At 39.0% G+C, this 17224-nt stretch overlaps 2 protein-coding genes and 2 non-coding genes across 7 annotated transcripts in view; 1 reads left to right on the forward strand and 3 right to left on the reverse strand.

The window, feature by feature from the left end:
• Window positions 1-215: 215 nt before the first annotated feature.
• On the reverse strand, window positions 216-10375 carry CCT6A (chaperonin containing TCP1 subunit 6A). Of its 2 annotated transcripts, none has more exons than XM_060649103.2 (14): window positions 10126-10375; window positions 9616-9679; window positions 7893-8027; window positions 6925-7098; window positions 6085-6188; window positions 5279-5389; window positions 4852-5011; window positions 4676-4758; window positions 3643-3739; window positions 3207-3354; window positions 2657-2790; window positions 2049-2151; window positions 1487-1559; window positions 216-1242 (listed from the first exon to the last, which is right to left on the reverse strand). In XM_060649103.2, the coding sequence occupies exons 1-14, from the start codon at window positions 10260-10262 to the stop codon at window positions 1170-1172; spliced, it is 1596 nt and encodes a 531-aa protein (XP_060505086.1). In that variant the 5' UTR covers window positions 10263-10375; the 3' UTR covers window positions 216-1169. The 2 variants fall into 2 exon arrangements, with proteins under 2 accessions (XP_060505086.1, XP_060505087.1); XM_060649104.2 differs by lacking the exon at window positions 10126-10375 and adding an exon at window positions 9864-9976.
• LOC132689832 (small nucleolar RNA SNORA15) lies at window positions 3028-3167 on the reverse strand. The gene has a single exon (XR_009615178.1). It is a non-coding gene; the product is annotated as a small nucleolar RNA SNORA15 (small nucleolar RNA).
• Window positions 7212-7345, reverse strand: LOC132689833 (small nucleolar RNA SNORA22). Its single transcript, XR_009615179.1, has one exon. It is a non-coding gene; the product is annotated as a small nucleolar RNA SNORA22 (small nucleolar RNA).
• PSPH (phosphoserine phosphatase) overlaps window positions 9886-17224 on the forward strand; it is a 56146-nt gene continuing 48807 nt past the window's right edge. The window contains exon 1 of one of the 3 annotated variants that reach the window (XM_060649111.3): window positions 9886-9995. The gene's annotated coding sequence lies outside the window, so the exon portion shown is untranslated. Of the gene's footprint in view, window positions 9996-10475; window positions 10703-17224 lie in introns of those variants that run through there. The other 2 variants (XM_060649112.3, XM_060649113.3) reach the window with 2 other exon arrangements.

Raw genomic sequence — 17224 nt, forward strand, 5'->3', positions numbered from 1 at the left:
TCCCTTACAACCCCCTTTGGTCGAAAGGGCTTGGTTAGTCCCAGGCTGTGGCTGGGTATAGAACTTGTGGAGCCAGAGAAGAGATTAGTGTCCAGGGGCCCTGGCGTTCCACAAGCTCCTCCATTACACTGTGAACAGAACATTTCCACGGATTTTCTACCCATTTATATTCAAATTCCTTTTGGGCCCTGGAATACCATTTCAAGATCACAGAAAAGGTTTCAATTTAATATTTATTGCACACCGTGGGCAACTGCCAAGTCCTCAAAAACACAAAGCTTTGCAGCACATAACTTCACTCTCAAGGGCTGTGAATGAGATCCACCAACTATAAAAACAATTTTGTGGAAGCGGGTGGGAGAGAACAGTAACTTGGGTGAAAGACGACACTACAGAGTTTGGAATGGTTGGGCAGGTCCTCCAGCATAAGCACAGGTACAGACAGGGGTGTAAAAATATGGTCCATGTGAAAATCTCCTTTCCCTTAGCCCCCATGCCTTTAAGGGTGTTTTTCCGTCTCCTCTATTTCTAGTTTTCTCTCTTCATACTTTCAGTTTATTTATATATAATGATCAACTCCCTTGCCTCTACTTCACCCATCTTTCTGCCCAGTACAACTTTCCTGGGGAGCATTTTAGCAAAAGTACTTAAAAGCATTAAAAGTCCAAACAAATGATTCCAACAGTTTTACTCAGGAATTAATACTAAAGAAACAGGGATGCTTTCAAAATCTTAAGTTACTTTAAGTATTATTTATATTTGCATAAAAACCTACAAGCCTGACAGTGGAGAACCAGTGGATATATTAAAATACATCCATTAGAAGAAATTATTAAACCATTAAATTTGCTTTTCAAGGAACATTTAATAACAAGGTAGGTAACATACTTGTCTAACATGGTACTTTTAGATCATGGAAGCTAAAGCAAAACATCCTGTTCATTGGGTGAAAACAGCCTGCTTAATGGTGTACACTGCAGTGACATTTAAAAAAATACTGTAATTATAATTTCAGAACTTCAAAATTTGAGTGTCAGTGTTCTCTTTTTCGTATGGGAAAGGAAAACGCTTTTGAAAATCATTTGAAGCTTGGACGAAAATTCCATGGCTATATTCTTAGGATCACTCTGTAGTCTTCATGATACAGATGACACAAGGGAAGCTTCAATTCAACCTTTTAGAGAAGACATTCCAGCTCGCATGATCTCATCAACCAGGAGAATGTTGGTGGCAATCACAGTGCTGAAAGGGGAAGGAAAAATCAGATGGCTCAGATGTGACACATGAACCCCAAACTGTGCAAATTATATCCAATTAACTTTCTCCTTTCCCCTCAAAAACATAGAAGGCTAGTTTAGTTTTTATACTTTCAGCTGATTACATTTTTATGAAAATAAAAACAAAAAACCCCACGTAATTAAACATACCAAGTAAGAGTATGAGGATTCTCTAAAGGTTATTTTAGTTTTGGCTGTCTCAAACTTACCAGGAGTGAAGAAGCTGTTTCTTTACACAATAGTTATCCCATATGCCTACTTCAGCAGCTACCATTGGCTCACCTGTAAAGTAACCCAGTATTCTTAAAATCACACACAGAAAGTTGGAAGATCAGAATGCAAAGAAAACAGAGTATTTTGTGATTTGCTCATCACTGATTATTCTCATTATCCAAAGTTCCTCAATTAGTCCAATTTTGCTCCAAACTACGATCTCTACTCAGAAGACATCCAGTAATAGTAATGCGCTATTTGGTTACCAAATGTTTGAACATCTCTATTTTTCCAGATGCATTCTTGTTTGTTCATATTAAAGTTGAGCACTTGACTGGCCAAAATGGGCCTACCATTTCCCTCATTCCAGAAACCCTTTCTACTAATGTGAATGTATGATGCTGTTGACAGTAACAGGTCTTACAAATACTGCAGGATTCTGTTATCTTTCTTCCACTCTACTTTTCTCCAACATTCTTTTGTTTCCATTTTTTATCCTCCCTGATTTTACCTCACCTGAATCTAGTTCTCCCCCTACAAATAGCTGTGTTCTCTTACCTGTGTTCAAGTCCACACCTACAAGTTGACCTGATTCCGAATGTTCTGCTTGAACTTTAACTAGTGTTTCTTGAAGGTCAAAACCAGAATTCTGAGCAAGAACCTAAATAAACAAATTTAATCCTTTAAAAGACAGAACCCTAAGAAGTGATAAGAACCATAATTCCAATTAGTAAAAACAAAAAAAAAAAAAAAACCCTTAAGATAGACCAGTATTTATGTTCATATCAGAGAATAACTAAATAGAACATTTATTACTAACCAACTCATTAACCCACCCCAAGCCCAGCAATACACTGGTCATAAACTATATCCCTAAAATAGCATGCAAGAGAAAACAAAAGAGCAAGCTTGTATTCTAGTATAACTCCTACACTGCAAACTCTTAAAACAGTTTATCTCCTGCCATCTGAAACCTCAGTTATTCAACTCCCTTCCACAGGAACCAAATACATTTGGATAAGAGATACCTGGCTCTAGTTATGTTAGGGAGAAAATGAATAAAACTTGTTCACTCAAAGTCTACATTATAAAAATGCCATTATCAAAAAGCTTTCATCAGCTAAATCATTTTGATGTAGTTAAGAAAACTGTTAAAGTATTCATACCTTGGGAATAATGAGCAATGCATCAGCAAATGCTTGCACTCCAAGCTGGGCCCTGCCCTTTACACTGGGCTTATATTTAATCAAGGCTTCTGCCATTGCCACTTCCACTGCACCAGCACCTGGAACTACACAGCCTGTTGGGGGCGGGGGGACGGAGAGAAATGCTAAGTTGCAGAGAAAACAAAACTGTAGAATCATTTTTAAGAAAATTAAAACACACACAAAAGCCATCCATTTCTTGAGAATTTGGCATAACCACCACAGTGTTAATACTGCACTTGAAAGCAATACAAGCAACACATCAAATAGCAAAATGGCCTAATTTAACTAGTACTTGGAAGCTCTTGCAAGGTCTTAGCATTAGTTCATTTATTTGTATCCACTTTTAATCATGATATGCTATAAAAAAGCCTCGCATACCATCACAGGCATTTTAAAGGGAAGACTTTACTTTTGCATGGTGTCTGGCTGTGTAAATTACTGATAAAAAGAACACAGTATTCAGCCATGCCTTTCACACTAGCAAAAGAATATACAATAAGGATCTTACCATCATCAATAGCATTTTTAACAGCCCTCAAGCCATCTCTTATTGCATCTTTGATTTGAGTGAGTGTGTGCTTATTTGGTCCTTTGACCAATAATGTGACAGAGCGAGGGTTGTTACATTTCTCAATAAAGGTGAATTTCTCTTCTCCCTATGTGAAAAAGATATTTTCAAAAACAGGATATGGTTATACAAAGAATGAAGAGGGGTTTATGGAAGAATAAGTAGTTTATTAATAAGAAAACAACATACCAATCACATTAAAGCAAATAAACTACTTCATATAAAAGAAATGTGACTTTTCCCATCAATGGCTTATCATTACTATACATAAGCATCAAAATGTATGTAAACAAATCAAAAATATGATTCTGGGTTTGAATGAATTCATGAACGAAACATCATTGTATTATCATCTTCAGAAAGAAAATACACTCACCAATGTATATTCATAGACAAGTCCTGCATGTCCCAAACAATCAGGATTTAGGTCATCAAAAGAATTTAGAGCTACTCCACCACAAGCAAGAGTCAGCCTGAAATATTGGAAGTGTTTTAAGGGAGACCTGTAAGTGGCTTTGTTATGTTTGAAGAGATTAATAATTTTTAGGAAGCGATCTTTCAGAATTACATACTGAAATTAGATATTCTGAAATGTATTTTAACTCAAGCCTTTCCATTCACCACCAACCAGCTAAAAACCAGTCTTTTCTCCTAACTCATCATTTAAACCAGGCTTTCAAAGTTAGGAAATACTCCTTTGATAAGAAATCTAAAGGCGAACAAGAGCTCTTTATTGTGGTGAGCTCTGAGGAAAAAGTAGTTCTTTGAAACCCCTTGATGCTGTCTCTCGACATGGTTACATACATACACATTTCATGGTTTAAAATTAAAACAAGCATATACCAAAGTTCACAGCAGCATTATTCACAACAACATTATTCACAACAGGACATTTGAGGAAGAAACTCAAATGTCCACTGATAAATGTATAAATAAAATGTGATATATTCATACAATGGAGTATTGTTCATCCTTGAAAGGGAAATGAGATTCTAACATATGCTATACAACATGGATTAACTTTGAAACTATCATGCTAAGTGAAGAAGCCAGACACAAAAGGACAAATACTGCATGATTCCCTTACAGGAGGTACTGAATTTAGAGACAAAGTAGAATAGTATTTACCAGAAGTGGGAGAAACAAAGTTATTATTTAATGAGTAGAATTTCAGTTTGGGAAGATGGAAAAGTTCTAGAGATGAATGATGTAATGGCTGCATGATAACATGAATGCAATTTAATGCCACTGGATTATAATTAGAAAAAATGAGTAAAATGTTAAGTTTTATATTATGTGTATTTTATCACAATAAAAAAGGAAAAATGTAATTACAGGAGAAAAAGCAATCCCAGTTAACTTGCAAAATAAATAAAATTTACATCACCAAGATAATCTGATATCTGTACCTTTCCATATTTCTCCTTTTAGCCCTCCGCAGAGCTACTATGCCTTCTTTTGCAAGAGCATCTAAGGAAAAGGGGTCAATTCCCTGTGGCAAAAACAAGTTAGTTTTAATAGAAGTCACCTTAAAAATAACAATGAATGATACAGGCTCATTTATAAAGTAAAACTTCATTCTCACCTTTTGATTAATAACCACGAATCCTTTATCTGAATCACCACAGACTTTCTTTTTCAGTTCTATTATTTTTTTAACTCTATCTTCAATGAATTTTCTTTCAGCTTTTACAAGCTTCTCTCTCTCTTCTGCACTCTTGTAAAAAAAGCCAGAATTCACTTCTCTATTTAAAAAAAAGTTGGGGGTCGGGGGGGAGGGAAATGTTTATTTTTTAAGAAGATAAACCAGCCGAAGAAATTGGGTTAGTCTTGAGATTTAACAAATAGTTAACTCCAGTCCTTATCCCTGGAATGTTTTCAGAAGTTATTTTCTATAATTCACCCAAACCCAACTGAGGCATTAGTATCCTTAGAGTAATCTCACAAGTGACTTGCCCAAAATACAAGCTGCTCCACCTCTCCACTCCATTTGTAAGGGGCTATAGACTCACGTTTTTTCATATTCTAATGACACATTGCACGTGAGGATGTATGCATCTTCTACTCTTTTCTTCATATCAGGATGCCGAGCCCCATGGTCTAAAACAAGACCTCTGATTAAGCTGTTAAAATACATATAGTTATTGATTTCTAAATGATACATAACATATATTAATGAAATTCAAACACTAAATTGAGACTGTATCGATAATTTTCACACAACTTTAGGAGTTTTTGAACAAGACTTTTGGGTGAAACCAGGCAGGTTCAATTATGAAAAAACAATATCCAGAACATAACAGACACGACCCATTCAAACAAAAGTAACAACCCTTATCTTATACAGGAAACTGCAGAGAAATAGTTGCAAATGGCTGGCTATCAAATTGTGATTACCTCCTTTAAAACCTATTTCTCTTAAAGTTTGTTTATTCATTTTGAGAGAGAGGAGAGTGATCATAACCTGAACTGAAACTAAGAGTTGAATGCTGAGCCACCCAGGTGCCCCTAAAAATATTTTTTAACTTGGTCATTGAAATATATATTTTAAATTCCCCACCAGTCTATTATGCTTTGTATCCCACAATTCAATAAATCACTGATGTAGCTCACTTTTCAGAATCACTCTGACTATAAACACATCATACCAGTAACTTCAAGAGGAAACACTACTGAGCAAACTAAATATTCACCTAGGAATACACACAGGAATTCAGAGACAAAAAAAAAAAAAAAAAAGTCGAAACAGATGTACTGTAAAAAGTGCCTGTAAATTTGGAAACCTACCATAAGGATTTCCTAGCATCCTACCACGTACCTTGTATCGGTTTCAGATTTATGTTTCATCTCCATAATCTCAACCATGAAGAGGTCAACAGGTTCATCTTGTTTTTTAATGGCCAAAATCGAATCCACCACAGCCTACAATAGGAGCATAACCATTAGATGAATTTGATTTGCAGAAGTCCAGACACTTATGCTGCTTGTTCTACAGAGAAGTGTAGTTTCTTTAAAATCTCCGAACTGATCTAAGCCCTTCTCTATGAGCTAACAGAATACATTATTTGTAAAGGATTGAAGTCATTCACATTCCTGACATCTCAATTTATAATTAGGTAAAGAATCACTGACATCCCCACTATTTTATTAAAAATATTGACGACACAAGTTTTTTTCATAATAAAATTTCCATTTTATAAACCTTTAATGGAAACTCTGATTATATCTTTATAACCTGGTCAGGTATACTATCATTTGATTTTCTCATTTTACATTTTAGGAACACACATCAGCTACTCTCACTACCACAAAAAGGAAACTACTTATTTCACATGGTATAACACTGTGAATGTTTTTTTTTTTAATGTTAAAAAAAAATTTTTTTTTTTTTTGCCTGGGGGGGGTGGGTGAGTGAAAGAAGAGCGGTGGGGTGGAGAGAGAATCCCAAGCAGACTCCCACTGTCGATGCACGGCTCCATCTTACAACCATGAGATCATAACCCGAGCCAAAATCTAGAGTTGGGACACTCAATGGACTGAGGCACCCAGGAGCCCTGACACGATGAAGGTTTCAGATAGCATCCTGTAACCGAAACCAGGAAGTATATCAAGGGTCTTCAACACAGGTGTACTGTACCAAATGCCACATTTAACATACCTCTGTTAAGACATCAGCAAGTTCAGCATGCACTTTAGTACGTAGAGATGTTCTGGCCACATCTATAAGTGTTTCTCTGTCCATTTCTTTGCTTACTTTGACTTGTTCCAAAAACTGAAGTGCCTTTTCTTTTGCAGCTTCAAATCCTTCTGTTATTATTCTGGGATGAAGACCCTACAAACATATAATCATATAACCATCATCTCTAACACTGGAGTTCTTCAATTAGATGACAAAGTAAATGTTTAAACGAATATTCTGGACCATTTATATGCTTTAATACAATAAAATGTGCTGACCTTCTGAATACATTTAAAAGGATAGATAGTCCTTTCAATGCAGAGGAAAAGAACAGACATTGCTGTAGCACAGAGTCAAAACCAAGGGAACTATAAAGCACACTTGGGTTTTCACTGTGCAAACCACAAGGAATAACGCCCCAAACTCAAAACTGTGCTCAGGGGGACCATTTATTCACATCTTTTACGAACAAAAACAGGGAAACCAAGGGTCTGATTTTCCTCTCTTCCCAGGAATTTCTTGGCATTAGATCACTACTATGGTTTGCTTTAACTTTCAAACTACTCAGGACTAAAAAAAAGTTGTGAATTCTTATTTAAATTTACATTTTAGTTGGCTTTTTCTTTATAAATATGCCTAGTCCTGAATATCCGGTTTCTAGATCTCAACTACCAATCTATGTTATAGACATATAAATCATATGCAATGCCACTTGATAAAAAAAAAAAAAAAAAAAAAAATCCTGCAGGCCAAGGAAGGTTCTTTAATCTGTCCAGGATCACAATAAACTTGTATAAGACCAGGCTCTGGTTCCAAGATTTAAGCCCCCTGCTCTTTACATTCTACTATACTGCCTCAGCTACTATTAACACATAAATTTATATAAATAAAATTCAGATTATTTCATGTTTACATAACTATCACAGAAACACAAGAATCATGTATACTTCAGAAATGTAGAGATCCGCCTGTTTCAGTAGTTCTCCAATGATTAGGACATTGGAAGTGGTACCATCACCAGTTATGTCATCCTGGGCTGTTGCTACTTTGGCTATTAAGGAGGCTGTTGGGTGTTGAATTTGCTGGAAGTAGAAAAAGAAGAAAATTACTTAAATTCAAACAGTCCAAATAAATATACCTTAAAATATCTGAAGGGACTCCTTTAAGAGCATCTATTTGCATAAATTGCCCAAATGTTCAGCTACATGTGGCGCTGATTTAAAACTCACCATTAATTATTTTACACATCAATTTATGGTAATAAAAACATTCACATATAGATTTGAGTGGATTATCTCCACTTTACTGATGAGGAAATGTGAGGCTTAGTTAAGGTTTATTGAGGGTGTGAGTTACAAGTAAGATATAATTTCAAATCCATGCATGCTTCTTTATGACAAATCTAGGACTCTTGTGACAATAAACCAGGTTCCTTCTTTTTTCTTTTTTAATACATATTTTTTACGTTTGTTTATTTTTGAGAGAGACAGAATGCGAACAGGGGAGGGGCAGAAAGAGAAGGACACATAATCTACCGCAGGCTCCGCTCTGAGCTGTCAGCACAGAGCCCTATGTGGGGCTCAAATCCATGAACTGTGAGATCATGACCTGAGCCAAAGGTGGACACTTAACCAACTGAGCCATCCAGGCGCCCCTAAACCAGGTTCCTTCTAAAATTAAACCCCAGCAGCCTCCAGTTCAGTTGGAACGGAACAAATAATTAAAAAGAAAAAAAGTTTCTTTAGCAAAGATCATCGGTGAATGCTACATCACCAAAGAAAGGTTTTGGGAGAACAAGATATTCATTATGTCTCCAACATCACCCACAAATTCTTAATTACAAAAGATCCAAACAATGCTCCTGTACTGCTTTTGATTTTTAAATTTCCTATTCTCCACTAACCTAGTGCAGCCTTTTGTCTCTGGGGACACTGACAGTTTGTCTGCTAGCACAGGTCACCACTTAGCCAACTAAAAACAAACTAAAACTAACCTTCTAGGTTAGCTAATCCTTACTGAAGATGTTTACAAATATCTGCAAACTGAAGGCATGGTACACTAATATCAAAACCCTAAATTTTATTCTGAATTCAAAACACAGGCAAGTCATTTCCTTTCTTGGATTTTAAGTGCCAGGTTTTGGAAACTTAGGGAAGAGTAAAACAATTGCTCCTCTCAACAGTCTTATATTCTTGGGACAGTGAGACTTAAAAACGGTAAAGCAAAGAGTTTTGTCTCCCCTTCAGCTGGAGGTGGAGATGGACCAGACAGAAACTGCGGTTTTATAAAGAGAAAAAATAGCATATGAATAATAATAATAATGATAACAATAATAATAAAGTATAGCCGTGTTATCACATTTTGCACCTACCTGGGTCAACCGCTTAGTTTTCCAAATTTTAATAAATTTTAGTAACTACAATCCTTTAACCAAGGACTTACATGGCAAGAGTAGGGATTCAAAAATAAGTTATCAGACTCCCCAGGGTTCCTCCTGGCACTGTACTGTCAGTACTGTTACCAATAATAATCCTCTTCTACTTCCTCCAGACCTGCTGAGGGCTAATAGTGATTTCTCCTATTTTGAAAATGAACATTAAAAATCCTCTTGCAAATTACACGTAATACGGAAAACCAAGACATTTTTGACCTAGTATAGCAGTCTCTCACCATTTCATGAAGCAGCACATTGCCATCTTTAGTAAGCTTGATGTCTCCAGCACCAGAAACAAGCCTGTTCAATGGGCAGAAATGAACCACAGTGTGACTTTTTCAACGGGCACCAAATTAAGAGTCCCATTCAAATCCGGCTTTACCCAGAACCCAGGGAGCTGGGGCCACGCGGCTGGTTCTCTCTACCCAGCAATAGGAATGATGCAGTGCCCACCCCCTCCCTTCAGAGAAACAGTCGGCCGAACCCTTAGGGTTGCTGGAGCCCAGGGCGCGGGGGAGCGCCGCGCACGCGGGCAGCTTTGTTCTCCGCAGAGACAGCATCGATTACAAGAGGAAACGGCCGGGGCAGGAAACAGGCGCGACCCGGGAGTATGCGGGTAAGTAGGGCCGTAGCCGCGAGCAGAGGCCCGGGGGCGGCGAGCTCAAGGCCCTGGCCCCCGCCGCCATGCCCGCGACGGCGCGAGGTGCGTGGTGTCCGCCCTACCCTACCCGCCGGCCCCGCCTTACATCTTCATGGTGCCTTTAGGCCCCAAGTTGGTCCTCAGCACGTCCTGCAGTCCCCGGGCCGCGCTGATGTTGACCGCCAGCGCCGCCTGGGCTCTGGCTACCTCGGCCTTGGGGTTCAGGGTCTTCACGGCCGCCATAGCTAACCACCACAGGAAGAGGAGGAGACCCGGCGTGCGGAGTGCCTAAAGCCGGCTCAGTGTGGCCTGGAGGCGCTACCCGGGTCTTCTGGAAAAGTCGGGCGCGCCCGGACCGTCCCCAGCGTGCCCGCGCTGCTGCCATTGGGCCGCGAGTCGGCCAGCGCCGCTCATTGGCTCGCGGCGCCTGCGGTTCCGCCCCTCGCGGCCGGGCCCCGGCGCCATTGCTCACGAGAAGACCCTGTTCCCAGGCAGAAAGGGCTCGCAGCGTTCCGGTTTCGCCGCCGTCTTGGCCCAGCTTGGCCGTCCCGGGACCTGAGGACGGAGGCGGGGTGGGGCGCGCGGCCGCTCTGGCGCCAGGCTGGGCCTGTGGGCGGCGCGCCACCCGGCATGATTGCAGTGTGGGCCGCTCTTTCCTGGAGGTCTCAGGCCGCCGGTGTAGGGTGGGCTTCTCCCTCCCCCACTCGCGCGGTTTGCCCTGCTTCCACCCCGTGCTTCTCTGCTCCCCGTCACTAGCGTTTTCTTGACTTGATACTGTGTGCCTGTAGGGCTTCTAGGTGCTGTGGCGATGCAGAAGCGAATCCGATAAGGGCCCTCGCCCAATGTTTTAAGCCTAGAGAAGATGAGATAGAATGCAAGGTAGAAAATGCTCGATGCCTTTTTACCAAGCTGCAGGATTGGTGCCATGCGAGAAGCATGTCAGTCCACCTTTTGGGCTCCGGACACTGCTGAGGCTTCAGGCTCGCAAGGCAGGTTTTAAAACTTAAAGTTGATGGAGTAGTGAGTCGTGTTCGTTTTTTGAGAGGACTCCTTTTTAAGACAAAAAAACCCTGAAACATTTCTGCCCATTGTTTTCTAGTATCCAGTACCCCCCCCCCCCATATTAGGTATTCAGTAATGCCTTGTGTTTCATTTTTATAAGTAGTAACGAAACTTGTTAGAACTCAGAGGTGCCAAAGGGTATCTGGTGAAAAGTATGCCCTCCTCCCTCTAGTTCAACTTGCTTTATAGACAAGCACAATTACCATTATATACTCTGAATTTCCGAGAGGTTTTCTGAACTTACAAATTCATATGCATATAAATACAAGCATTTTCCCCACACAAAATGTCAATTTATAATACACACTGTTGGTGTATATTATACTTAAAGTATCTTGGTGATGGTACCATGGCAATATGTATAGGGATTCCTCGTTGTTAGTAGCTGAATCATATTCTTTGTAAGAGTGGCAACATCAACTAGCCATCTACTGTTTGATATTTAGGTTGTTCCCAGTCTTCTGCTACTGAAGCTGCAGTGAGTATCCTGGTATATAATGCTTTTAAGTGGGTTTGTATATTTGAGAATCATAAAAGCATATATATAAATTTGAGTAATAGCATTACACAGGAGACTTGTGTTTACTTGCATGCAGATTTATTTAACCAGTGTTGGAGATGTGCGGGGAGACATAAGCAGAGCTGAAGATTGTGTAATTTCAGGCATGTGGTTGTAGGTAGGGAAAGGGAGTGGGTCTCCCGAGATAAAATTGAAGGGGGCACCAAACACTCAGTAATTGAGATCAACAGTATTTTAATGCGGTATTTTTTTTTTTTTTTTTTTTTTTTTTTAGATAATTTTTTTTTTTTTTCAACGTTTATTTATTTTTGGGACAGAGAGAGACAGAGCATGAACGGGGGAGGGACAGAGAGAGAGGGAGACACAGAATCGGAAACAGGCTCCAGGCTCTGAGCCATCAGCCCAGAGCCTGACGCGGGGCTCGAACTCACAGACCGTGAGATCGTGACCTGGCTGAAGTCGGACGCTTAACCGACTGCGCCACCCAGGCGCCCCTAATGCGGTATTTTTAAAGTCACTATGAATGCAAGAAATCCACAATGAAGAAATACTGGAATCTTAATTAGGCATCTCCACTAACATCATACCAGGCCTTAGACAAAGTCTCAGCAAAACAGAAGAATCCACATGATCTCTGTAGAGGGAATCTATTTGTATGTGTCATTCTAGTCTCCGTTATCACACTTTCAGACAATTATTTTCATTATATGATACAAAAGAGAACTTTAATATTTTTTTATTTTTAATGTTTATTCATTTTTGAGAGAGAGGATCCGAATTGGGTTCTGTGCTGACAGCAGAGATCCTCCTAGAATAGGAGAACTTTAGAATGTCTGGAGAATTTCAAACAAGAGGTCATGTTGTGGGAGCAGATCCATTTCAATACTTCATGGAAGAAATGTCAACAGATGTTTAGCTATTTGATACAGGAGGGATTTCAATAAAGAATAAAATTTTAAGGAAAGAACTCTAGTGAGGCAAGGTGGTATATTAGAATCCCAGAGTCCAACAATTTGAGTTTGAATTCTAGTTTTGCAGTATTTACCAGTAGGTGACTTTGGACAAGTTACTAAGCTTTTTTGACTCTGTTTCCTAATCTATAAAGTAGGGGTAAGTGAGATCTTAGAGAAAATTAAATACAATTGCACGTATAACATGCTTTGTATTGTGCCAGACATGGAGGGTGTTAAGTAATTGCCACTTCTGCATTAATGTAATTAAACTATATAGTTTTCATAGCACCTTCACATATAGTGTTTCACTTGATCCTAATATGAATCCTTTGAAGTTTAGTAGATCAGTGTCATAAACCAGTTTCACCGATGATTAAATACACAGAGGTTAAATGACCAACAAGGACACTCTGTGTTATATGCAGAGAAGTCCGGAAATCTAGATTTCACCCTTGACTCCTTCCTTTGCCAGTCTCCCACATCTACTTACTCCCTGAACATTTTCATTTTCTAGATCCCCCTCTCTACACTCTATTCACTCTTCTCTATCCCCACTCAGGTTTAAGCCATGATCATTTCTTGTACAACTACTGTAGTGCCCTAAGTAATTGCTCCATCTTTATTCCCCATGTTGCTAATGGAGCAATCTATCAAAAGTAAATCTACAAACCACAGCTCTGTTTATAATCCCTGTTATCCCCAGGACCTTAGACTGAAATCTAAATGCCTTAATTTGCTTCCAGGATCAACCACGTCTTGTGCCTACCTCTCTCTCTTTCTTTCTGTCTCTCCCTCCCCTCTCCCCTCTGTCTCCCCTGTCTCTTCTGTCCCCTCTCCCCTCTCCCCTCTCTCTTCTTTCTCACTCACTTCATGCTCTTGTCATTCTGAACTTTTCAGTGCTTAGAACCTTCTACTTGCCTTCAGCCTGAAACACTCTTCAAGGACCACTAGTCTCATTTTCATCCCCATCCCAGTCCCCATCCAGTGGGTATAGAAATAAATAAAATCCCTAATCCTCAAGAAGCACGTAGCCTAGTTAGGGAGATAAACTGGTGAACAGGTAAATGACCATAAAGTGTAGAATGTTATAGTTAAGAGATGAATGAAGTGCTGTGAGCACAAAAGTATTAACTTTGAGCACCAAGGATGGTTTCTTGGAGGAGGTGTCTTTAATGGAATTTTGAAAGACACATAGGGGGCGCCTGGGTGGCTCGGTCGCTTAAGCGTCCGACTTCGGCTCAGGTCATGATCTCACGGTCCGTGAGTTCGAGCCCCGCGTCGGGCTCTGTGCTGACAGCTCAGAGCCTGGAGCCTGCTTCAGATTCTGTGTCTCCCTCTCTCTCTGCTTCTCCCCTGTTCATGCTCTGTCTCTCTCTGCCTCAAAAATAAATAAACGTTAAAAAAAAAATTAAAAAAAAAAAAAAAAAAAAAAAAGAAAGACACATAGATTATTTCTGAAGAAGAGGACTTAGGAGAGTGATTCCAGGCTGAGCAACAGTGGGAGTGCCTGGCGCACCCAATGGAAGATGTATATGTAAGATGGAGGGAAGAAGGTTGCAAGAGCTAAATCTGGAGAAGTAGCATGTTCTGTTATGTTTTGGTTAAGGCATCTGGGTCAGCAGTGGGAACCCAAAGAACTTGTAAAGATTACTCTGGAGGTGAAATGGAGGATGAACTAAGAGAAGACTAAGGATAGGGTAGTCAGAAAAAGGGTATTGAAAAGCCCATGCAGAAGATGATGAAGACGTATTTAATGACATAAAGAGGTATTCTTGATAAGAGGGAAAAACATGTTTTAAACAGCATGTATTATATGTTCTCATTTTTGTAACCACTCCCCACATGCATCTATACAAAAACAAGGATATGCATCAAAATATTAACATATTTAAAAATTCAGAATGTTTTCATTTTTGCAAACCTTCCCAAATTTATGTATCCACAAAAGGAGAAGTATATACGTGAAAATATAAAATATTTTATATTTTATAAATATAAATATTTATATATTTAATATAAAATATAAAGCATTTTTTAATTAAGTCCCTCAAGTGTGTGTGTGTGTGTTTGTGTGTGTAGAACCAGGAGAATATACATCAACATGTTTAACATTTTGTTTCTATGTTTGCCAATCGTATAGGTGAAAAATGGTATCTTAGATTTGTTTATTGAGAATTGAGCATATATCTTATATGTAAGAGCCATTTGTAGTTCTTTGTAAACTGTCTATTCATGTCTTTTGACTGTTGTCTTTGGTTACTTGTGGATTTGTAGGATCTCTTTATGTTTTCTGTGTTGCAATTTACTTGTCTCACTACTGTTTGTTCAGTATTTTGTATTTATGTCTTTTTTCCTATTAAAAATTTAAAAAATTCTTTCCATGCAGTCAGATGTATCCTTTTTTCCCCCTTTTATGGGCATTTGGATTTTGTGCTATACTGTGTAAAAGAGGCCTTAACACTCTTAAAAAGTATTCTTGGGGTTCCTGGGTGGCTCAGTCAGTTAAGCATCTGGCTCTTGGTTTTGGCTCAGGTCATGATCTTGAGCTTTCGTATGTTCGAGCCTCAAGTCAGGCTCTGTGCTAGCAGCTCATAGCCTGCTTGGGATTCTCTCTCTCCCTTTCTTTCTGCCCCTTCCCCACTCATACTATCTCTGCCTCTCAAAATAAATAAATAAACTTAAAAAAAAAACTATTCTTAAATTTCCTCCATGCTTTCTTTTTTATTTTTAAGGTTTTATTTTTCATTTTCATGGTTTTTTTTTTGAGAGAGAGACAGAGTAGGAGTGGGGGAGGTACAGAGAGAGAGGGAGACACAGAATCCGAAGCAAGCTCTAGGGTCTGAGCTCTCAGCACTCAGAGTCTGATGCAGGGCTTGAATTTGTGAACCTCAAGATCATGACCTGAGCTGAAGTTGGACACTTAACCGACTGAGACACCCAGACGCCCCGATATTTTATTTTTCATTTTAATCCTTGCTTCATTTGGAATTTATTTTGATAAGGAATAAGATAATCTGTGGTGTTATAAACGTACATTTGGCCTTTGTCCCCGGTTCCTGGCACAGAACTCCTAAACCATTTTTGAGTGATACGAGTATCTTTTGTTATCCATAATGATCCCTTTTAGAATAAGCCTGAGTCTGTGCGAATGATGTGAGTAAAGATGGGAACCCTAGATAGCCTCAGGATGGGAGCTGGTCACTAGAAAGACCAAACACACTGATTAGAGGGTGGGGACTCTCAGTCCCATGTCCCCATCCTCTGGGGAGTGGAGGTGGCAGCAGATAGGTTATAAAAATGCTTGAATAGCCAGGGTGGGTGAACACATTGATATTGTGGTAGGGTAGTGTACCTAGAGGGTGTGGAAGCTCTGTTGCTTCCCCGATACCTTGTCTTGTGCATCTCTTCCATTTGCCTCTTCCTGAGTTATAATAAACCATAAACCTAAGGGAAGTGATTTCCTGACCTCTGAGTCAGTCTCCAAAATGTTCAAACCTGAGGAAGGAATTGTGGAACCCACAAGTTGACAGGTAAATCAGATAGAAATGCAGGCAGCTTGGAGACCTAGGACTTGTAACTGGTATCTGAAGTGGAGGCAGTCTTCTGCGACTGAGCCCTTAACTGCAGGGTCTGTACTAATTCTGGATAGAGTTAGAATTGAATTAAGTTACTGGACACCCAGTTGGTGTTGGAGAACCAAGAAAGTTGGTGTCTGAGAACCGAATTGGTTATTGGTGTTTGGAAAAAGATCACACAGAATCTAATTTAATTTTTTTCCGGAATAATTCATTTTCTACTATTAATATGTAGTATAGTTCTCAGACGTATGTGCTACATTCTCAGATGTATCTGGATCTACTTTGGTCTATATTCCATAGCTATGTCTTTGTAAGTAGCGACACCATATTGTTTGATTTGTTGTAGTTTTATGTTTCAAAATTCGGTAGGGCTAGATCCTCTTCATCAATCTTTTTTTCAGAAGTTTTCTGGCTATGTTGTATGTTTGTTTTTCTTTCCAAAGGAAGTACAGAATTATCTAGTTAAAAAAAAAAAAAAACGATTGTTTTGACCTTTGCTTTAAAAAACCAACATGTTCAGTACTGCAAAAGAAAAAACAGTAAAAAATAAGCATGTATTACTTTTTAAATAAGGCGTGTTTTATAAGTGGGATAGTCAAGTTAAAGCAGTGGACATACAGATCGCAAAAGGCCAGGGGCTACAGGCATTTTTGACATAAAATTTAAAGAATTTTGAAACATGTGATTTCTAATTTAGGAGTCTGAAGAGGTCAAAGAATTCCCAGAAGTGGGACAGGTTTAGGATGAGTATGTGGAATAATAGTATATTGATTTAGGGTAATATTTTTTCTGTTATTGGCCATTGATTCTTTGAGTGTGTACTTTGTGGCAGAGTACTATGCTTGGGTTAAACATATGCACATGATAAGAGAAGTCTCTTTCCTTCAGAGCCTTCCTAGTCTATTAGAGAGACAAACATACAACAGTATACACAATATACATGATATACTGAACAGCTATAATGGTATATTCTCAGTGTCATGCTACTAGGGAAGACTTCCAAAAGCAAATCTTTTAAAAAATATTTAAAAATATATTTACTTTTTCTTATTACAAAGATAATACATAACAATTACAGAAAAAGCAAAAACC

The sequence above is a fragment of the Panthera onca genome, chromosome E3, assembly GCF_046562875.1.
Source record: "Panthera onca isolate mPanOnc1 chromosome E3, mPanOnc1 haplotype 2, whole genome shotgun sequence".
Taxonomy (NCBI): domain Eukaryota; kingdom Metazoa; phylum Chordata; class Mammalia; order Carnivora; family Felidae; genus Panthera; species Panthera onca.

What these genes read in the sequence shown, in the direction of transcription:
- CCT6A (XM_060649103.2), bottom strand. Translation starts at nt 10,262, where the DNA reads ATGGCGGCCGTGAAGACCCTGAACCCCAAGGCCGAGGTAGCCAGAGCC. An exon ending in TTGCTGATGTCTTAACAGAG is followed by an intron (nt 6,189 to 6,924) that starts GTATGTTAAATG and finishes CTCCTATTGTAG; the next exon opens with GCTGTGGTGGATTCGATTTT. An exon ending in AAACAGCTTCTTCACTCCTG is followed by an intron (nt 1,243 to 1,486) that starts GTAAGTTTGAGA and finishes TTCCCCTTTCAG; the next exon opens with CACTGTGATTGCCACCAACA.